The 23,839-nt window shown below is 48.5% G+C and overlaps 1 protein-coding gene across 2 annotated transcripts in view; it reads right to left on the bottom strand.

Moving 5' to 3' along the window:
- Positions 1-23,839, bottom strand: part of dicer1 (dicer 1, ribonuclease type III) — a 41,327-nt gene that overhangs the window by 9,461 nt on the left and 8,027 nt on the right. Inside the window, exons 6-23 of one of the 2 annotated variants that reach the window (XM_075448901.1) lie at positions 21,688-21,822; positions 21,455-21,615; positions 21,203-21,371; positions 20,619-21,091; positions 19,184-19,316; positions 18,169-18,411; positions 16,604-16,758; positions 16,399-16,531; positions 16,243-16,318; positions 15,365-15,504; positions 12,411-12,590; positions 11,028-11,241; positions 10,796-10,949; positions 10,542-10,724; positions 9,004-9,109; positions 8,744-8,919; positions 6,980-7,694; positions 588-740 (exon numbers count right to left, since the gene is read on the bottom strand). In XM_075448901.1, the coding sequence (XP_075305016.1) occupies positions 588-740; positions 6,980-7,694; positions 8,744-8,919; positions 9,004-9,109; positions 10,542-10,724; positions 10,796-10,949; positions 11,028-11,241; positions 12,411-12,590; positions 15,365-15,504; positions 16,243-16,318; positions 16,399-16,531; positions 16,604-16,758; positions 18,169-18,411; positions 19,184-19,316; positions 20,619-21,091; positions 21,203-21,371; positions 21,455-21,615; positions 21,688-21,822 (3,699 nt within the window). Of the gene's footprint in view, positions 1-587; positions 741-6,979; positions 7,695-8,743; positions 8,920-9,003; positions 9,110-10,541; positions 10,725-10,795; positions 10,950-11,027; positions 11,242-12,410; positions 12,591-15,364; positions 15,505-16,242; positions 16,319-16,398; positions 16,532-16,603; positions 16,759-18,168; positions 18,412-19,183; positions 19,317-20,618; positions 21,092-21,202; positions 21,372-21,454; positions 21,616-21,687; positions 21,823-23,839 lie in introns of those variants that run through there. The other variant, XM_075448902.1, reaches the window with a different exon arrangement.

Below are 23,839 nucleotides of genomic sequence, written 5' to 3' on the forward strand. Positions count from 1 at the left end.
TTCTTAATATAAAAACAGCATATATTCAAGTATTCTCATAGCAGGGAGCGATTTATTTTTTTATTGATAATTATGTATTTATATTATTATTTTATTTCCTGTTTTATTCTAAGTTATGTTTGGCTTTATTTTACAAATGCTGCTGGCAGCTCCCTATACTTTTCATTTTTTACAATTAAAAAATCAGTGTGTGTTATTTTTAATTTATCGTGAATAATGTTTCTATTTATCGGTTGCACATATCGGTTATCGGCCTCCATTTACCATAATTATCGGTATCGGCCCTGAAAAAACCATATCGGTCGGGCCCTATATTCCATGCCCCAGAAGTTTTCCTCTGTGTGCTCCCAGAAAGTACAGAAGGTACAGATGATAGTTAAATCTTATTAACAGCAACCAGAAGGCCCATCATGAAGTATCTGGGTCCAAAATGTCTGGGAGCGACAGGACCCCACAGGTTTGGGACTTCAGGGGCCCAACATTCTTAAAATGCTGCCTCTAATCAGAGTGAATGATCAGAGACGACAAACGGGTCAGACCAGCACACATAGAACTGGACCCATTCATGCAGAAACAGCAGCACCCACCTCCTCCGAGTCCACTTTGTCGGCGCCGCTCTTGTCCTGGTTCACCACGTATCCTGGAGGCAGCCAGTTGACGGGCGGGTCGAAGATGGACACCACCATCCTGCTGGGGAGACCCTTCTTCTTCCCCAGACGGTACAGGTTACAGTTGCTCACCTGGGCGACAGGCAGAACATCAGAACATCTACCGAACCTTTCTAAGACATGAACAGGCAGAACATCAGAACATCTACCGAACCTTTCTAAGACATGAACAGGCAGAACATCAGAACATCTACCGAACCTTTCTAAGACATGAACAGGCAGAACATCAGAACATCTACCGAACCTTTCTAAGACATGAACAGGCAGAACATCAGAACATCTACCGAACCTTTCTAAGACATGAACAGGCAGAACATCAGAACATCTACCGAACCTTTCTAAGACATGAACAGGTAGAACATCAGAACATCTACCGAACCTTTCTAAGACATGAACAGGTAGACCATCAGAACATCTACCGAACCTTTCTAAGACATGAACAGGTAGACCATCAGAACATCTACCGAACCTTTCTAAGACATGAAAAGGTAGAACATCAGAACATCTACCGAACCTTTCTAAGACATGAACAGCCAGAACATCAGAACATCTACCGAACCTTTCTAAGACATGAACAGGTAGACCATCAGAACATCTACCGAACCTTTCTAAGACATGAAAAGGTAGAACATCAGAACATCTACCGAACCTTTCTAAGACATGAACAGCCAGAACATCAGAACATCTACTGAACCTTTCTAAGACATGAACAGGTAGACCATCAGAACATCTACCGAACCTTTCTAAGACATGAACAGGTAGACCATCAGAACATCTACCGAACCTTTCTAAGACATGAACAGGTAGAACATCAGAACATCTACCGAACCTTTCTAAGACATGAACAGGTAGACCATCAGAACATCTAGTGAACCTTTCTAAGACATGAACAGGTAGACCATCAGAACATCTACCGAACCTTTTTAAGACATGAACAGGTAGACCATCAGAACATCTACCGAACCTTTCTAAGACATGAACAGGCAGAACATCAGAACATCTACCGAACCTTTCTAAGACATGAACAGGTAGAACATCAGAACATCTACCGAACCTTTCTAAGACATGAACAGGTAGACCATCAGAACATCTACCGAACCTTTCTAAGACATGAACATCAGAACATCAGAACATCTACTGAACCTTTCTAAGACATGAACAGGCAGAACATCAGAACATCTATCGAACCTTTCTAAGACATGAACAGGTAGACCATCAGAACATCTACCGAACCTTTCTAAGACATGAACAGGCAGAACATCAGAACATCTATCGAACCTTTCTAAGACATGAACAGGCAGAACATCAGAACATCTACCGAACCTTTCTAAGACATGAACAGGCAGAACATCAGAACATCTACCGAACCTTTCTAAGACATGAACAGGCAGAACATCAGAACATCTACCGAACCTTTCTAAGACATGAACAGGCAGAACATCAGAACATCTACCGAACCTTTCTAAGACATGAACAGGCAGAACATCAGAACATCTACCGAACCTTTCTAAGACATGAACATCAGAACATCTACCGAACCTTTCTAAGACATGAACAGGTAGACCATCAGAACATCTACCGAACCTTTCTAAGACATGAACAGGTAGACCATCAGAACATCTACCGAACCTTTCTAAGACATGAACAGGTAGACCATCAAAACATCTACCGAACCTTTCTAAGACATGAACATCAGAACATCTACTGAACCTTTCTAAGACATGAACAGGTAGAACATCAGAACATCTACTGAACCTTTCTAAGACATGAACAGGTAGAACATCAGAACATCTACTGAACCTTTCTAAGACATGAACAGGTAGACCATCAAAACATCTACCGAACCTTTCTAAGACATGAACAGGTAGACCATCAGAACATCTACCGAACCTTTCTAAGACATGAAAAGGTAGAACATCAGAACATCTACCGAACCTTTCTAAGACATGAACAGGTAGAACATCAGAACATCTAGTGAACCTTTCTAAGACATGAAAAGGTAGACCATCAAAACATCTACCGAACCTTTCTAAGACATGAAAAGGTAGACCATCAAAACATCTACCGAACCTTTCTAAGACATGAACATCAGAACATCTACTGAACCTTTCTAAGACATGAACAGGTAGAACATCAGAACATCTACTGAACCTTTCTAAGACATGAACAGGTAGAACATCAGAACATCTACTGAACCTTTCTAAGACATGAACAGGTAGACCATCAAAACATCTACCGAACCTTTCTAAGACATGAACAGGTAGAACATCAGAACATCTACCAAACCTTTCTAAGACATGAACAGGTAGACCATCAGAACATCTACCGAACCTTTCTAAGACATGAACAGGCAGAACATCAGAACATCTACCGAACCTTTCTAAGACATGAACAGGTAGAACATCAGAACATCTACCGAACCTTTCTAAGACATGAACAGGTAGAACATCAGAACATCTAGTGAACCTTTCTAAGACATGAAAAGGTAGACCATCAAAACATCTACCGAACCTTTCTAAGACATGAACAGGTAGAACATCAGAACATCTACTGAACCTTTCTAAGACATGAAAAGGTAGACCATCAAAACATCTACCGAACCTTTCTAAGACATGAACAGGCAGAACATCAAAACATCTACCAAACCTTTCTAAGACATGAACAGGTAGAACATCAGAACATCTACCGAACCTTTCTAAGACATGAAAAGGTAGAACATCAGAACATCTAGTGAACCTTTCTAAGACATGAAAAGGTAGACCATCAAAACATCTACCGAACCTTTCTAAGACATGAACAGGTAGCACATCAGAACATCTACTGAACCTTTCTAAGACATGAAAAGGTAGACCATCAAAACATCTACCGAACCTTTCTAAGACATGAACAGGTAGAACATCAAAACATCTACCGAACCTTTCTAAGACATGAACAGGTAGAACATCAGAACATCTACCGAACCTTTCTAAGACATGAACAGGTAGACCATCAGAACATCTACCGAACCTTTCTAAGACATGAACAGGCAGAACATCAAAACATCTACCAAACCTTTCTAAGACATGAACAGGTAGAACATCAGAACATCTACCGAACCTTTCTAAGACATGAAAAGGTAGAACATCAGAACATCTAGTGAACCTTTCTAAGACATGAACAGGCAGAACATCAGAACATCTACCGAACCTTTCTAAGACATGAACAGCCAGAACATCAAAACATCTACCGAACCTTTCTAAGACATGAAAAGGTAGACCATCAGATCATCTACCGAACCTTTCTAAGACATGAAAAGGTAGAACATCAGAACATCTAGTGAACCTTTCTAAGACATGAACAGCCAGAACATCAGAACATCTACCGAACCTTTCTAAGACATGAAAAGGTAGACCATCAGAACATCTACCGAACCTTTCTAAGACATGAACATCAGAACATCAGAACATCTACCGAACCTTTCTAAGACATGAACAGCCAGAACATCAGAACATCTACCGAACCTTTCTAAGACATGAAAAGGTAGACCATCAGATCATCTACCGAACCTTTCTAAGACATGAACAGGTAGAACATCAGAACATCTACCGAACCTTTCTAAGACATGAAAAGGTAGAACATCAGAACATCTACCGAACCTTTCTAAGACATGAACAGGTAGACCATCAGAACATCTACCGAACCTTTCTAAGACATGAACAGGCAGAACATCAAAACATCTACCAAACCTTTCTAAGACATGAACAGGTAGAACATCAGAACATCTACCGAACCTTTCTCAGACATGAAAAGGTAGAACATCAGAACATCTAGTGAACCTTTCTAAGACATGAACAGGCAGAACATCAGAACATCTACCGAACCTTTCTAAGACATGAACAGCCAGAACATCAGAACATCTACCGAACCTTTCTAAGACATGAAAAGGTAGACCATCAGATCATCTACCGAACCTTTCTAAGACATGAACAGGTAGAACATCAGAACATCTACCGAACCTTTCTAAGACATGAAAAGGTAGAACATCAGAACATCTACCGAACCTTTCTAAGACATGAACAGGTAGAACATCAGAACATCTAGTGAACCTTTCTAAGACATGAACAGGTAGAACATCAGAACATCTAGTGAACCTTTCTAAGACATGAAAAGGTAGACCATCAGATCATCTACCGAACCTTTCTAAGACATGAACAGGTAGAACATCAGAACATCTACCGAACCTTTCTAAGACATGAAAAGGTAGAACATCAGAACATCTACCGAACCTTTCTAAGACATGAAAAGGTAGAACATCAGAACATCTAGTGAACCTTTCTAAGACATGAACAGCCAGAACATCAGAACATTTACCGAACCTTTCTAAGACATGAAAAGGTAGACCATCAGAACATCTACCGAACCTTTCTAAGACATGAACAGGCAGAACATCAGAACATCTAGTGAACCTTTCTAAGACATGAACATCAGAACATCTACCGAACCTTTCTAAGACATGAAAAGGTAGAACATCAGAACATCTAGTGAACCTTTCTAAGACATGAACATCAGAACATCTACCGAATCTTTCTAAGACATGAAAAGGTAGAACATCAGAACATCTAGTGAACCTTTCTAAGACATGAACATCAGAACATCTACCGAACCTTTCTAAGACATGAACAGCCAGAACATCAGAACATCTACCGAACCTTTCTAAGACATGAACAGGTAGAACGTCAGAACATCTACCGAACCTTTCTAAGACATGAAAAGGTAGACCATCAGATCATCTACCGAACCTTTCTAAGACATGAACAGGTAGAACGTCAGAACATCTACCGAACCTTTCTAAGACATGAACATCAGAACATCTACCGAACCTTTCTAAGACATGAACAGGTAGACCATCAGAACATCTACCGAACCTTTCTAAGACATGAACATCAGAACATCTACCGAACCTTTCTAAGACATGAACAGGTAGACCATCAGAACATCTACCGAACCTTTCTAAGACATGAACATCAGAACATCAGAACATCTACCGAACCTTTCTAAGACATGAACAGGTAGACCATCATAACATCTACCGAACCTTTCTAAGACATGAACATCAGAACATCAGAACATCTACCGAACCTTTCTAAGACATGAAAAGGTAGAACATCAGAACATCTAGTGAACCTTTCTAAGACATGAACAGCCAGAACATCAGAACATCTACCGAACCTTTCAAAGACATGAACATCAGAACATCAGAACATCTACCGAACCTTTCTAAGACATGAAAAGGTAGACCATCAGAACATCTACCGAACCTTTCTAAGACATGAACATCAGAACATCAGAACATCTACCGAACCTTTCTAAGACATGAAAAGGTAGAACATCAGAACATCTACCGAACCTTTCTAAGACATGAACAGCCAGAACATCAGAACATCTACCGAACCTTTCTAAGACATGAACATCAGAACATCAGAACATCTACCGAACCTTTCTAAGACATGAACAGGTAGAACATCAGAACATCTACCGAACCTTTCTAAGACATGAAAAGGTAGAACATCAGAACATCTAGTGAACCTTTCTAAGACATGAACAGGTAGACCATCAAAACATCTACCGAACCTTTCTAAGACATGAACATCAGAACATCTACCGAACCTTTCTAAGACATGAACAGGTAGACCATCAGAACATCTACCGAACCTTTCTAAGACATGAACAGGCAGACCATCAGAACATCTACCGAACCTTTCTAAGACATGAACATCAGAACATCAGAACATCTACTGAACCTTTCTAAGACATGAACAGGTAGACCATCAGAACATCTACCGAACCTTTCTAAGACATGAACAGGTAGACCATCAAAACATCTACCGAACCTTTCTAAGACATGAACAGGTAGAACATCAGAACATCTATCGAACCTTTCTAAGACATGAACAGCCAGAACATCAGAACATCTACCGAACCTTTCTAAGACATGAAAAGGTAGACCATCAAAACATCTACCGAACCTTTCTAAGACATGAACAGGTAGAACATCAGAACATCTAGTGAACCTTTCTAAGACATGAACATCAGAACATCAGAACATCTACCGAACCTTTCTAAGACATGAACATCAGAACATCTACTGAACCTTTCTAAGACATGAACATCAGAACATCAGAACATCTACTGAACCTTTCTAAGACATGAAAAAGTTCCTCTTTTAAACATGAAGAAGCACGAGGGGAAGAAATGAATCATTTCTGATGGAGGCTGAACCTCTTTTACAGCAGGCCTGTACGTGTCCACACGTACACACATGTGTGCGTTACCTTCTTGCTGCGCATGTAGCTGAGCCGGCCCTCGTGGGCGTCGGGGTAGGTGCAGAACAGGTAGGTGGTGATGGCGTGCTTCAGGAAGGAGTCTCCCAGCATCTCCAGCCGCTCCAGGTTGAAGCCGTCGCTGGCGTTGGACAGCGTCAGCGCCTGCAGGATCAGGCCTGGGTTGGGCCCCAGGTTCTTGGGGGAGTCTCCTCCGGCGGTGAGGTCAGGGGAAGGTGCTGCGGGGGCGCAGTCTGAGGTAGCTTTGTTGCCGTGGTCTGAGGTCCTCCCGGGCGTACATTCATGGCGGGGCTGTGGAGGACTGGGGCTGGGTGGGGCCTGCACAGGTTCTGAGGTAGAGGCGTGTGTTGATTCGTGGTTCTGCGGCGCTGAGCGGCCGGGCCCCGAGCAGCCGGGCCCAGAGCGGCCGGGCCCCGAGCAGTCGGGCCCGAAGTGTTGGCAATCATGTAGGTGAAGGTGCTCGTCTCGGTGGCCGTGGTCAGTAACCGGGGCCGTCCCGTTAGTTATTGTCCGTGTGCAGGCGTCGCCTCCAGGGGCCGGTGAGGAAGAGCGGCAACTGCTGGGACGTGCTGTGGAGGCGAGCTCGGGGCTCACGGTCTGCTGGTGCTCACAGGGGCCGTCACCGTCCTCGCTGCAGGAGTCGGGGCAGCAGCTGAACGTCTTACTGTCGATGGACCGCTTCCAGCCAAAGTCCAAGTTGGGATACCTGCACAGAAACATCAGAGCGCACATCAGAGCGCGCATCAGAGGGCGTATCAGAGCGCGCATCAGATTGCGCATCAGAGCGCGCATCAGAGCACGCATCAGAGCGCGCATCAGAGCACACATCAGAGCGTGCATCAGAGGGCGTATCAGAGCGCGCATCAGAGCACGCATCAGAGGGCGTATCAGAGCGCGCATCAGAGCGTGCATCAGAGCGTGCATCAGAGGGCGTATCAGAGCGTGCATCAGAGCGCGCATCAGAGCACGCATCAGAGCGCGCATCAGAGCACACATCAGAGCGTGCATCAGAGGGCGTATCAGAGCGCGCATCAGAGCGCGCATCAGAGCGCGCATCAGAGGGCGTATCAGAGCGCGTATCAGAGCGCGCATCAGAGCGCGCATCAGAGCGCGCATCAGAGCACGCATCAGAGCGCGCATCAGAGCACACATCAGAGCGTGCATCAGAGGGCGTATCAGAGCGCGCATCAGAGCGCGCATCAGAGCACGCATCAGAGCGCGCATCAGAGCGCGCATCAGAGCACACATCAGAGCGTGCATCAGAGGGCGTATCAGAGCGCGCATCAGAGCGCGCATCAGAGCGCGCATCAGAGCACGCATCAGAGCGTGCATCAGAGGGCGTATCAGAGCGTGCATCAGAGCGCGCATCAGAGCGTGCATCAGAGCGCGCATCAGAGCGTGCATCAGAGCGCGCATCAGAGCGTGCATCAGAGCGCGCATCAGAGCGTGCATCAGAGCGCGCATCAGAGCACGCATCAGAGCGTGCATCAGAGCGTGCATCAGAGCGCGCATCAGAGCGTGCATCAGAGCGCGCATCAGAGCACGCATCAGAGCGTGCATCAGAGCGTGCATCAGAGCGCGCATCAGAGCGTGCATCAGAGCGCGCATCAGAGGGCGCATCAGAGCGCGCATCAGAGCGCGTATCAGAGCACGCATCAGAGCACATATCAGAGCGCATATCTGAAGATCATGCTGGTTTGATCCTAGAAAATTAAAATGGACCCCACTTGTGTCATGTGATGTGCGAGTAGCCACCTGAAGTCGGGGGGCAGGGTCTGCGTGCCCACGCCCGCCTCGCTGGCGGTCTGGGCCCGGAGCTCCTCGGCGGTCAGCAGGCAGTGGAGCCGGTACAGGATGCTGGGCAGACACACGGCTTTCCTCCACAGGGAGGCGGGAATGGGGTGGATGGCACACAGCTCCGGAACCAGAATCTGCGCCACACACACAGAACACAGAAGGATAACCTGGGTTTTGAACAGACTCATGAGAACCAAAAGCTGGTTTACTGGTTCTACCTGTTTGTTCTGCAGACTCTCCCACTTGGCCTTCCTCTTCTCGGCGCTGCTCAGAGGCAAAGCTTTGCCCTTTTGGTTCAGGTGGCGGGGGGTCAGCAGGTTCAGTCTGAGGAGAGAGAACCGTTTCAGAACAGTTTATAGAGCGGAAACAAACGTTTCAACCACAGGGACCAGAGGAACCAGAGGAACCAGAGGAACCACGGGAACCACAGGAACCACAGGAACCGGAGGAACCACAGGAACCAGAGGGACCACAGGGACCAGAGAGACCAGGGGAACCAGAGGAACCACAGGAACCAGAGGAACCACAGGAACCGGAGGAACCACGGGTACCAGAGGAACCACGGGAACCACAGGAACCGGAGGAACCACGGGAACCACAGGAACCGGAGGAACCACAGGAACCACAGGAACCGGAGGAACCACAGGAACCAGAGGGACCAGAGGGACCACAGGAACCAGAGGAACCACAGGAACCAGAGGAACCACAGGAACCAGAGGAACCACAGGAACCGGAGGAACCACAGGAACCAGAGGAACCATGGGAACCAGAGGAACCACAGGAACCAGAGGAACCACAGGAACCACAGGAACCAGAGGAACCACGGGAACCACAGGAACCGGAGGAACCGGAGGAACCACAGGAACCAGAGGAACCACGGGAACCAGAGGAACCACAGGAACCAGAGGAACCACAGGAACCACAGGAACCAGAGGAACCACGGGAACCAGAGGAACCACAGGAACCAGAGGAACCACAGGAACCAGAGGAACCACAGGAACCGGAGGAACCACAGGAACCAGAGGAACCACGGGAACCAGAGGAACCACAGGAACCAGAGGAACCACAGGAACCACAGGAACCAGAGGAACCACGGGAACCACAGGAACCGGAGGAACCGGAGGAACCACAGGAACCACAGGAACCAGAGGAACCACGGGAACCAGAGGAACCACAGGAACCAGAGGAACCACAGGAACCAGAGGAACCACAGGAACCGGAGGAACCACAGGAACCAGAGGAACCACGGGAACCAGAGGAACCACAGGAACCAGAGGAACCACAGGAACCACAGGAACCAGAGGAACCACGGGAACCACAGGAACCGGAGGAACCGGAGGAACCACAGGAACCACAGGAACCGGAGGAACCACGGGTACCAGAGGAACCAGAGGAACCACGGGAACCAGAGGAACCACAGGAACCAGAGGAACCACAGGAACCACAGGAACCAGGGGAACCACAGGAACCACAGGAACCAGGGGAACCACAGGAACCACGGGAACCACAGGAACCACAGGAACCAGGGGAACCACAGGAACCACAGGAACCACAGGAACCACAGGAACCACGGGAACCACAGGAACCACAGGAACCAGAGGAACCACAGGAACCACAGGAACCACAGGAACCAGGGGAACCACGGGTACCAGAGGAACCACAGGAACCACAGGAACCACGGGAACCACGGGAACCACGGGAACCACAGGAACCACAGGAACCACAGGAACCAGAGTAAGGGCAGAAACCTGCAGACCTGGAGGAGGTGTGGTCCACGTCCAGCAGCGGCTGGTTCAGGTTGGACAGGTCCAGGTTGTACTTGGTTTTGTAGTACTCAGCGAACGTCTCGTACTCCGGAGAAGGAAACTTACTGAGTGGCGTCAAGTCAGTGTAGACGTCAGCAACGTAGAAACGATGAGGCTGGTCGAAGTTACGGTACCTGAGGAGGAGCAGAACACACATTCAGAGTCCAGCTGGTTAACCACTCGTGTTCCGGCGGTGCTATGGTACCTTGGAATGATGACGGCGTCCTGGTAGTCCTCCAGCTGGAAGGTGAAGGTGTTCTGCTTGGTGTACTTAGTGGTAGGAATGCCAGTCCGGGCCTCAGACCTCTCAATGTCCTCCATGAACTTAAAGTCCATATCTAGTGTGCTGGAGCCTCCAACTAAACGGGTCAGTGAGCAGAATCAACGATTGGAAGGAGGCAGATGACCATCTGTGGAGAACAGAACCCGGTACTCACCGACATTCAGAGGTAGAACGCAGTAGGCCGAGTCAGCCAGCGTGGGCTTGAACTCCAGTGCAGGTTTCTCCAGGCGGAGGATGTGGGAGAAGATGTACTGGTGCAAGCGGGTGATGAGGTCGAGATGGGCGCTGCCGAGCGTGAAGCTGGACCTCAGCAGCTCGATGGAGATGGTCACCTCACCTGAGCGAGTGTACACCGGGAAGTGGGGTATCTGAACACAGAGGGTGATTGGAAAAACATCTGTAGAGGCAAAGATATTGATTCACCACTCAATCTACCTTCCAACCCACACCTAAAACCAACAACTGTTAACAGTGAACAAAATCATGAGGTCTCAGATACAAGCGACTGATACGAGCTTCCTCTGAAAGGCTTATCTTTAGGGATAGGATGAGGAGCTCGTAATGGTCCGGTAGGGACTCAATTAAGGATGGGAATCAAAAACCGGTTCTTGTTGAGAACCGTTTCCCAGTGTTTCAATTCCTTGGAATCGTTTGGCGATTTTGCAAACGATTCCCTTATCGATTCCAGTGGGCGCGAATGACGTCACCACGCAACGTTGCGTGGCGAGTCCAGTGCAGCCAGCAGCCAACAGTAAACATGGCGCCCAAGCGGTACAAACGCTCGAAAGTTTGGTTACACATCCCTAAAAAAAGACGACAACAGGGCAACTTGCAAAGTTAATATTTCACCAAAGGGAGGAAATACTACCAACATGCAATAACTATGAATGAATGTCGCGTTTTCGATCCGCTCCGGACTAACGTTGGTGAATCTGAACCCAGCAACGTTAGCAACGTTAGCATGTCCTCGGCTAACACTGCAGGTAACTAACTAACAAACACTGCCTATCATGTTAGCACCATTTGCCTGATTGTAAAAGCTGCTGTTAGTAACGGTTAAGGTTAAATGAATGCCTTCTCAGGCATTACATTTAGATGAAATCATGAGAGACAGAGCCTGACTGGCTCAGAGCCAGAGGCTGGTGGTACTACCCCCAGTTCACCTCTACCTCCAGCTTCTCCTTTCACCAGAGCAGGGAAGAGTTAAATTACCCAGGCCAGGATAGACCAATGTGGACCTCACCGTTGTTGGGTTTGTGAGGTCACGAGTCGTATTACTTCTAAACTAAACAAAGTTGATGCTAACCGACCGGTTTGTTGTCCTTTTTCTCCAAATGAGAATCGATAAGGGAACCGACAAAGAACCGAATCGTTAAACAGAATCGAAAATGGAATTGGAATCGTAAAAATCTTATCAATTCCCATCCCTACCCACAGGTCCCAAACTGGTCAAACCGTTACCATGACTCATGACCGCCATCTCCACAGCAAACCCTGACAGGATAAAAACAGAGCAGGGGACACCACGGAAACATACTCGAGGTATGGGTTTGGCAGTGAGGATGCCGAAGCAGCGGGTGGTGTCCTCCGGTGGGTACAGCTTCCTTCTGCGGAAGTTGAGCTCATCAGGAAGCGGCGTGGTGAGGACCATCCCGATCACATACAGGTAATACGTGTGCTCAGGTACGGCGTAGCTGTCCCGCAGGCATTCAGGTATCTGAGGAGGAAGGAGAGCCGTGAATCAGAATCAGAAAAAACTTTAATTTATCCCCGAAGGGCAATTAGAAGGGCGAAGAGCGGTACATTAAAAAGAAGAGCAAGAAAATGGAATCACAAAGAAAATAAAAACACAAAAAGGGGGTGACAAAAAAAAAAAAAAAAAATTTAACAAATAAATTGAATAAGGCGTCGATAAAATTAAAATGACAATGTATTTAATGTGACATTGTAGTTAAAGTGTCAAGGTGATATTGTAATATTGCACATCAGGACATGAGATAATGCACTAGAGTATTGTACAAGAAGACCTAAGTTGTAGTAACCGTCTTACATTACATGGATGGATGTGCCTCTTCCACCTGTGGAAGGGGCACCTCTATCCATCCTTCCACCTGTGGAAGGGGTACATCCATCCATCCTTCCACCTGTGGAAGGGGTACATCCATCCATCCTTCCACCTGTGGAAGGGGTACCTCTATCCATCCTTCCACCTGTGGAAGGGGTACATCCATCCATCCTTCCACCTGTGGAAGGGGTACATCCATCCATCCTTCCACCTGTGGAAGGGGTACCTCTATCCATCCTTCCACCTGTGGAAGGGGTACCTCTATCCATCCTTCCACCTGTGGAAGGGGTACCTCTATCCATCCTTCCACCTGTGGAAGGGGTACATCCATCCATCCTTCCACCTGTGGAAGGGGTACATCCATCCATCCTTCCACCTGTGGAAGGGGTACCTCTATCCATCCTTCCACCTGTGGAAGGGGTACATCCATCCATCCTTCCACCTGTGGAAGGGGTACATCCATCCATCCTTCCACCTGTGGAAGGGGTACCTATATCCATCCTTCCACCTGTGGAAGGGGTACCTCTATCCATCCTTCCACCTGTGGAAGGGGTACATCCATCCCTACATCCACCTGTGGAAGGGGTACCTCTATCCATCCTTCCACCTGTGGAAGGGGTACATCCATCCATCCACCTGTGGAAGGGGCACATCCATCCATCCACCTGTGGAAGGGGCACCTCTATCCATCCTTCCACCTGTGGAAGGAGTACCTCTATCCATCCTTCCACCTGTGGAAGGGGTACCTCTATCCATCCTTCCACCTGTGGAAGGAGTACCTCTATCCATCCTTCCACCTGTGGAAGGGGTACCTCTATCCATCCTTCCACCTGTGGAAGGGGTACCTCTATCCATCCATCCACCTGTGGAAGGGGTACCTCTATCCATCCTTCCACCTGTGGAAGGGGTACATCCATCCCTACATCCACCTGTGGAAGGGGTACCTCTATCCATCCATCCACCTGTGGAAGGGGCACATCCATCCATCCTTCCACCTGTGGAAGGGGTACCTCTATCCATCCTTCCACCTGTGGAAGGGGTACCTCTATCCATCCTTCCACAGGTGGAAGGGGTAACTCTATCCATCCTTCCACCTGTGGAAGGGGCACATCCATCCATCCTTCCACCTGTGGAAGGGGTACCTCTATCCATCCATCCACCTGTGGAAGGAGTACCTCTATCCATCCTTCCACCTGTGGAAGGGGTACCTCTATCCATCCTTCCACCTGTGGAAGGGGTACCTCTATCCATCCATCCACCTGTGGAAGGGGTACCTCATCCATCCGTCCACCTGTGGAAGGGGCACATCCATCCATCCATCCACCTGTGGAAGGGGCACCTCTATCCATCCTTCCACCGGTGGAAGGGGTACATCCATCCATCCTTCCACCTGTGGAAGGGGCACCTCTATCCATCCTTCCACCGGTGGAAGGGGTACCTCTATCCATCCTTCCACCTGTGGAAGGGGTACATCCATCCCTACATCCACCTGTGGAAGGGGCACCTCTATCCATCCTTCCACCTGTGGAAGGGGCACATCCATCCCTACATCCACCTGTGGAAGGGGCACATCCATCCATCCACCTGTGGAAGGGGCACATCCATCCCTACATCCACCTGTGGAAGGGGCACATCCATCCATCCACCTGTGGAAGGGGCACATCCATCCATCCTTCCACCTGTGGAAGGGGTACCTCTATCCATCCATCCACCTGTGGAAGGAGTACCTCTATCCATCCTTCCACCTGTGGAAGGGGTACCTCTATCCATCCATCCACCTGTGGAAGGGGTACCTCATCCATCCGTCCACCTGTGGAAGGGGCACATCCATCCATCCATCCACCTGTGGAAGGGGCACCTCTATCCATCCTTCCACCGGTGGAAGGGGTACCTCCATCCATCCTTCCACCTGTGGAAGGGGCACCTCTATCCATCCTTCCACCGGTGGAAGGGGTACCTCCATCCATCCTTCCACCTGTGGAAGGGGTACATCCATCCCTACATCCACCTGTGGAAGGGGCACATCCATCCATCCTTCCACCTGTGGAAGAGGTACATCCATCCCTACATCCACCTGTGGAAGGGGTACATCCATCCATCCTTCCACCTGTGGAAGGGGAACATCCATCCATCCTTCCACCTGTGGAAGGGGTACATCCATCCCTACATCCACCTGTGGAAGGGGTACATCCATCCATCCTTCCACCTGTGGAAGGTGCACATCCATCCCTACATCCACCTGTGGAAGGGGTACCTCTATCCCCTTTCTGCTGCTGTTTGCACATTGCACTCTTTGGGCGGTTTCAGATCGGGTCACACAGGTTTTTTAGGTAACCTGTGGTTCCGGCAGCCCCACAGCTGGTTTACTCGGGCAACGAACAGTGTAACAGAACTGCCGACAGGTGGTCGTGATGAGGGCGACGTACGGCTTTAGGGTAGCACTGCCTCCTCTTGGTGGAACCAGGCCGGCCCGGGACGCTGGTCTCCTCCTCTTCGTGGAGGTCCAGCTCTTCCTCGTACTTCACCGTCTCCTTCCCCACCGGCATCAGGTGATCGTCCAGCTCACCTGTGAGGGAACAGAACAAACCAGGCTGAAGCTCAGGAAGGTTCTAAAGGCCACAGGCAGGTTCTACGGGCCACAGGCAGGTTCTACAGGCCACAGGCAGGTTCTACGGGCCACAGGCAGGTTCTACAGGCCACAGGCAGGTTCTACGGACCACAGGCAGGTTCTAAGGACCACAGGCAGGTTCTAAGGACCACAGGCAGGTTCTACGGGCCACAGGCAGGTTCTACGGGCCACAGGCAGGTTCTAAGGACCACAGGCAGGTTCTAAGGACCACAGGCAGGTTCTACGGGCCACAGGCAGGTTCTAAGGACCACAGGCAGGTTCTACAGGCCACAGGCAGGTTCTACAGGCCACAGGCAGGTTCTACAGGCCACAGGCAGGTTCTACAGGTCACAGGCAGGTTCTACAGGTCACAGGCAGGTTCTACGGGCCACAGGCAGGTTCTAAGGACCACAGGCAGGTTCTACAGGTCACAGGCAGGTTCTAAGGACCACAGGCAGGTTCTAAGGACCACAGGCAGGTTCTACAGGCCACAGGCAGGTTCTACGGGCAACAGGCAGGTTCTACGGGCCACAGGCAGGTTCTAAGGACCACAGGCAGGTTCTACAGGTCACAGGCAGGTTCTAAGGACCACAGGCAGGTTCTAAGGACCACAGGCAGGTTCTACAGGCCACAGGCAGGTTCTACGGGCAACAGGCAGGTTCTACGGGCCACAGGCAGAACTTTTTGTGCTCTTACCGATCTTGTGGAGTTTCTCGCAGCACAGCAGTGCGACAGCTTTCTCTGCCAGCCGGGCGCAGCTCATCACTGGACCCTGAAAACACCCCAAGAACACCTGGATCAGTCACACAGATCGGCGGGTCAGGACCAGTCAACTCAAGTCTCGATCCGAACCTTCACGGGGGCTCGCAGCGGGGAGTTGATGGGCAGGTAGAGCGTGGACTGGAAGCGTCCGTCTGCCATCTCAGCGGTTTTACATTTGGGCGCCAGGTGTGTGAACGGGTCGCTGGGCAGCCGGGCGCAGTACCTGAGGGGCAGAGCCGACACCTCAGAGACGGGTCGAACCAACACGGACGGCCGTGGGGAGCAGGCGCGTTACCTGTTGATGTGGCCGATGGCGGTGTTGATGGTGACTCGCGGACCGCCGTCCTCAGACCGCAGCACGTACGGAGGGAGGATGTTGTCGTCATCCAGAACCTGCTCGGCTTCAAACTCCCCCACCTCCACTGACTTTGAGCATTTATTCCTCAGAATCTACAGAACACACACATCATCATCATCACCGCCACCTACTGAACACCGGTCGTGTGGCGCTCACCTTCTCTTTTTTGTGATCAACTTTTTTATTGAGAAATGTACAAATATATATATGTTCTCATCAAATAAATTATTTTATTCCTTAACAAGAAATCACCCACATATTTCAGAGGAACAACAATATAACAACCCTCCATACCCCTGGCGACTCAGTATGAACCTCCCACCCAGGATCTCTCCCACAAAATAAAACAAAAATAAATAAATAAATAAATAAATAAATAAATAAATAAATAAGAAATCAAGGTCAGTGGTGCTGCACCCTTTCTTTAACTAACTTGTATGCTGCTTCCCAGCCCTGCAAAGTCTTATGGCTGGCTCCGTGCATACGGGCAACAGACCACTCCATCAGGACAATTTCAAGAAATGAATTGGCCCAATGCTGCCAGGCCAAGGAATGTGGTGGTTGCCATCTAAGGGCCAGCATTAGCCCCTTTCACACTGAGGAAGGTCCCGCGTTTAATTCACGAATTTAGTGTGTCCGCTGTTCCTTTCACACTGACGATCCGGGCTGGGGGTGTCAACTCGACTCGCCATTCGACCCGCGTCGGACGCTAGTCGTTTTTGCCGAGCCGAATTTGATGTGAAAGCAATTGACGCGGGATGGACGTGGGCGTGGCGTGAGGAGTTTAAAAGACGGGATGGACAGCTGATCAAAACAACAGCGACAGGTGAGGACAAGTTTCACTTCAAGTTCTACTCTGCAAGTTCGAGACATTTTTGAAGATGTCCAACTGGGGAGACAAGGAGATCCGCGAGCTCCTCAGCCTCCGAGCAGAGGACGTTATTTACCGCCACATGTCGGGGACGGTGAAAGATGGACCTCTGCTGGAAGGTGCCTACGTCATTGTACACGCCCAGCATTTTATGTGTTTCGTGTGACGCTCTGCCACTAGGCAACGCCCCCGGAACTCGGCTTCAGGCGGCACGGATCACCTAATACGCCAAGCTTTCACATTGCTCGACGCGGGACGAAGTGGCAATTTGGACCTGCGATGGTAGCGGATCTCAGTGTGAAAACAGCTATTTTCTTGGCTGCTGTGAGGCCCGCCCATAGAATACGACTGTTGTAGGGACAAATTTAAAGAAGACTCATCATTGAGCAAAAGTAAGGCTGGGAAACAGCGAGAATGACCCCTAGGCATTAAGTGAGCAAAGATCACCATTCGGAGATGTGATAATCTTCATGGAATAACGCCTTCTGGGGGTGAGATACATCCTATGAATATATTTATAGTGTATTAACTGGTGGTTGGGGTTTTTGGAAACGCCACTAAGGTTTTTTCCACACTGTGTCCCAGCAAATCTCTTTATCATTTACCTCATTTAAATCTCTGTGGCGCTCACCTTCTCGATGGCCTTATAGGTGGTCAGATCCTCCTCGAAGGTCTTGGTCCTCTCCATGTCGGCCAGCATAATGTAGTTGGAGACGGGGGCCCGGGCTCGGCCCTTAGACTGGACGTAGGACCGGTACTCTGTGGGCAGGTCGAACCGCACCACCAGGTTACACTTTGGAATATCTACGCCCTCCTCCACGATGCTGGTGGCGATCAGCAGGTTGGTTTCGTGGGCCCGGAACTTTCTGAGGACCTGTGAGAGAAGGTGAGAAGGAGGATGGAGAGACATTCAGGGATGAAGGCTCTTTGGTGGATGTCCACAGTGGCATCCTGCAGCTCATCAGGTCCAGAACAGAAACAATGGCTGTGTTCGAAACCACCTACTTCTCCTACTACTCCCACAAACTTAAACTTTTTTTAAGTTCCCGAATGCATACTAGATTCTCCGAAATGTTGGGTATGCATCATGAGGTTACTACTCAAACTCCCCAAGATGCAACGTAACGTGACGTCGCCGATCGTCATTTCCTGTCAAAACGGCAGTTTCAAGCTAGCTACAACGAGGGTAGGTTCACTTCCTGTTTTCAAAACAAAAGCACCAATTGTATGGTAATGGCTTTCCCTATGATAAAAGGCAACGGGTATTTTATTTTGTGAAAATAACAGGAAGTGCGTTGCTAACTTCGGCTAGCTTTAGTAGCTGTTCGTGGGAACAAAATTGTAAATAGCCAGTATTTTGTCAGGTTTTCAACACGTTGGGGATCTAAACGACTACTTTCTCGCCTGAAAATGTTTCAAATGTTGCTAAAGTTTACAGAGTTTAGAGTTTAAGGGAAATCAGCTTCAGGCCGGCTGATTTCGGCTCGGGCAGGAGTGAAATGCATTGTGGGTAAACGCTCTGCATACTGTCTGATCGAATGAGTATGCAGTATGTATGTAGTATGTAGTATGTAGTAGGCGGTTTCGAACACAGCCCTGGTCGATGTTGGACCGTAACACATCCAGAACCGGGTGTGTGCGCTCACCTCCTCCTGCTTCCTGAACTCCACCTCCATCTGCTTGTTGCGTGGCTGGTTCTTCCCGATGCTGTGGCCCGTGATGAAGTTGCTGCTGATGTAAGCCAGCTCCGGGTCCTGCTTCCCGGCCTCTTTGATGAGCCTGAAACACACGCAGCTGCATCAGCCACAACACAAACACTCACTAACCTGCTGCTGTCTATGCCACATAAACACGTGTTCAGCGTCGCCCTGCTGCACACAGACAGATGTTACCGCCACAGCGCCGTCTGGTTCATGATAAATACGACTCCCCTTTGTTTACTGTGTTAAAATTGGCTTTGTTCTTAGACATTATGAATGAAATAGTCTCTGTACTTTTCCACGATGACCTAAAGTGATCCAGGAATGGGAAGACAAAACAATTGGGAAAGCAGGGGCAGATTCACACATTGTTTGGCTGATCCAGAGAACATGACGAAGCATGTAGAACCTACTCATGTCCAATCATACTCGGTCGAATGTGAGTCCAACCTATGAGGCTATAAATGCAAATGATACCCGGAAATCGAGGCTCAGTCTGACGGATTTCCTGCAGGAGCTCTGTTCCACTGAGCCCAGCGCTGATATGCTTTGACATGTGACTACTAGGGGTGGGCGAAAAAAATCGATTCATGTACATATCGCGATTTTTTATGGGATGATTTTAAGAATCGATTTTTCTCCAATGAATCGATTATATTACGTCATATCCGTGTCCAGAAAAGCTTCATCAATTCATTACATTAAGTTATGTTAAAACTAGCCCACATTTGTGCAGTGTGGACATTTCAATTCATTTTGTAACTGTAAACTTAAAAAATGCCTCTTTTTGTCTCAGTTGAAATAAATGTCAGCTGCTGGACTGACTGACACAGACTGATGTGCATTGTTTATGGGAACGACATTCATTCTAGAAGTGTATGATTCAACTTGTTTGTTTTTTAATGAGGAAGAAAATTGCAATTACTGATTATATCGAATCGCAATACTTGTAGAATCGCAATTATCAAGAATTGCGCTAAAAATCGAATCGGCACCTTAGAATCGTGATACAATCTAATCGTGACCAAAGCATATCGTCCCACCCCTAGTGACTACCAATAAACACTTTATTTAACTTGAGATTCCTCCGGCTTGTTCTTGAGCTTCCAATGAAAGAATCGATCTAACAACCGTATGATTTCTTAACTTCGTCTCACCAGTGGATGGCTGTGATGTCACAGATCCGGCTGCTGTTTCAGGGTTATTTAACCATTTATCACCTTAAACTCTGACGTACAGCAGGGGGAACCTGCATGTTTACAGAGTTCAGATCGTTAGCTTTCAGACTGTTTCAGAGCTGAACGCTGGCGTTCAGTCAGGAACAGCCCAAAGCTTCACATCACCGGACACAGGACCACCACGAGTGCAACACAGATCCTACCGGTTGAGGACCACCGCTGTGTAACGCCGCTCCACAAAGATGATCCCACACAGGATGTTGGTGAACGGCGAGGGGAAGTTGGCCTCGGGTCTCTCTTTGGTCTCCACCTCCTCGTCCTCGTCCTCGTCCTCCGAGTCGCTCCAGGACACGTAGTTGTCCTGGTTGCGGTTGTTGTACCACTCCACGCTCTCAAACTGCTGCCTCTCGAAGGGCTTGTACTCGTGCAGGATCTCCAGCAGCCGCAGGACCTTCGGGGTGACGAACTTCAGGTCCAGGGAGGCGGGGGAGAAGTGCTCCTCGCACAGAGCGTGCACTTTGCGCAGGATTGTGTCGGTGAAGAGCAGGAATTTCCGGTTCAGGTCCTCTTGCTCGTGCTTGATGTACTTCTGGAGCTCGCGGACCATGATGCCCGCGGCCTTGTCTGCGCACCACGGCCCGAGCACCTGCAGCACGGCCCGGCAGTCGCTCAGGATCTGCAGGCAGAGACACACCTCAGGTCATGTTACTGTGAGAAATTTTACTGTAATTTCACGCGGCTCCTACACGGCGCTGACACAGCGCTGACACAGCGCTGCAGCTCGGACCTGTTTGGAGATGAAGGTGGGGTCCCGGTCCTCCCTGAAAACGCAGATGTTGCAGTCGCTGAGGAAGAGGATTGCTTCATCCAGCTCTGCGAGCAGACGGGACGACAGCCCGCTCTTATCCACGTACGGGCCGCAGTCCAGAACCACTTCTCTGGGCTGAGAGGCGTATCTGAAACACAAAGCGTGGAACAATCAGTTCATTCCTTCCTGGATCGAATCAGGTTCAGGTGTAACCTGAGCATCTCTGCCCACCTGTCCAGGACCACCAGGTCTGTCGCCGTTTCAGCGTTGCTCTTCAGGATCCTCTCCAGATTCTGGATCTTCTGCTCCAGTTCCGACGGGTCACATTTTCCATTGAGAATAGAAGCGGTGAGGCCGAGGATGCGTGGGCCACATGTGCGGTCCTCGAACAGCTGCAGACAGAGGACAGGCGGTCATTCACAGCTGGCCTGCAGCTCCCTCTGAACCCCCCCGCAGCACCTCACCTTCATAATGTCACAGTACGGGTGGTCCGTGATGGCCAGGTGACAGTCGTCAAACACCACCAGGTTGATTTTAGACAGCGGTAACACCTGATTCCTCAGGACGTGCAGGAAAATGTGGCATGTCATGACCAGCACCTGGGGAGAGGACGGAGAGGTTCATCCTCACATCAGATACGATTAATGCTGTTTGAGTCAGGAAGAGACTCCGCCTCCTGATCAGTGTCACACCTTCTCACACACTGGAAAAAATCTAAATCTTACCAAGTATATTTGTCTCATTGAGTATCTCATTACACTTAATATAAGACACAACTGCCTAACAAGTTCTATTTCAGCCAGATATAGGGACTTGTTTAAATACAATACATCTGGAATATCTTGTTAAATGAAAAAGTCTTGAAAACAAATTGTTTTGAGTCACATTTCACATGAAACAAGCTTTTTTTTTTACATTTGAAGAGGTTTTGAAGCTAATTTCAAGATAATTTTTAACTCAAAAGTCCTAAATATCACATCTTATTTCAAGAAATCTTGACAAGCCGATTTTCACTAGTTCCATTGGCAGATTTTTTTGCTTATTTCAAGCAAAAACGTCTTTTGTTTGTCGTTTTTTTATTTATTTTTGGAGGGGCATTTTTTCCAGTGCATCTGTCTGAATAACCAAACCGTTCCTCATAAATCTGATTTAATATCGTCAGAACTTTCTGCTGGAGGAGACACTGTCTGCAGTCACATGACCAGGCTGAGGGCTCAAATCTGACCACCGACCCCTTTAGGATGGAGACGCTCACATCTGACTGCGTGCAGCTTGTTTACAGCGACGTGCCGAGAGCTTCCATCATAACTTACTGATTAAACAGCGCCCGGCTGCAGGAACAGCTCTAACAGCTCTCTGCTCAGCTTTAAAGGGACAGTTTGCCTCTTTTGACATGAAGCTGTATGACATCCCATATCAGCAACATCATTTCTGAACATCTTCTTACCCCCTGCTGCGTCCTGTGAGCAGAGTTCCAGCCTCGTTTTGGTGCTGATGAAGGTAGTCCGGCTAGTTGGCTGGGGTTTAAAAAATAAAGCGTTTGGCTTCTCAGAACAATATGCGTTCGACAGAGTAATACATTTGCATCACAAAATGGTTCTCCAGGAAAAAGTCAGACCTCACAATCGCTTGGCGCTATTTTTGGTGCATAAAAACAGAAAGCAGCTTCTTCACCCGTCTTTTTATATTTCTTCCTAGGAACACTTAATAAAGTAGCACCTGATGATCTTAGAGCTCGATTTGGAACATATTCTGTGAGTAGTTCTGAAATGTACGGAGGTGCTAATCTATTCAGAGATTTAAAAACCAGTAAGAGAATCTTAAAATCTATTCTAAAAGTACAGCCACCTAGCGACAGCCGCGCCTGTTACGGTGTTTGCTGCTCGGTCTGCAAGGTCTGCACAGCAGGCAGTGATACGAAGGGAGAGAAAATAGTGCCAAGAGATTGTGAGCTCTGACTTTTTCCTGGAGAACCATTTTGTGATGCAAATGTATTACTCTGTTGAACGCATATTTTTTTGAGAAGCCAAACGCTTTATTTTTTAAACCCCAGCCAACTAGCCGGACTACCTTCATCAGCACCAAAACGAGGCTGGAACTCTGCTCACAGGACGCAGCAGGGGGTAAGAAGATGTTCAGAAATGATGCTGCTGATATGGGATGTTACACAGCTTCAGGTCAGAAGAGGCGAACTGTCCCTTTAAAGTAGCCTGATTAACATAGACTTTCAAATCTCTTCGAGATTCTGGTCTGACCAAGACCATAACAAATACGATTCGAAATGGCCTGGTCAACCCGCCTCCCTCGGGTTGCTACTGGTTGAGGCCAGAAAAGGCTGTGCCTAAGCTTAAGCCAATCACACCACTCTTTCCTCTGACGTATGATTTAGCTACCAGTGGGGCTAACTGGTAGATTAAACTCTTACCAAAGCCAGTAGGGAGCAAGACGAAAACGTCTTTCCTGTCAAGAAATGATTCAAGGGCTGTTCTTTGCTCGATTTTTAACGAGAATCTCCCGTCGAACACTTTAATTACAGCATCTACAGCAGTGTCAACTTGACGCTGCTCCATGTTGATATTGAATGAAGCGCTTCCGTGTACAATCCATGGGTTGAGT

This window comes from Odontesthes bonariensis, chromosome 17 (assembly GCF_027942865.1).
Source record: "Odontesthes bonariensis isolate fOdoBon6 chromosome 17, fOdoBon6.hap1, whole genome shotgun sequence".
Classification (NCBI taxonomy): domain Eukaryota; kingdom Metazoa; phylum Chordata; class Actinopteri; order Atheriniformes; family Atherinopsidae; genus Odontesthes; species Odontesthes bonariensis.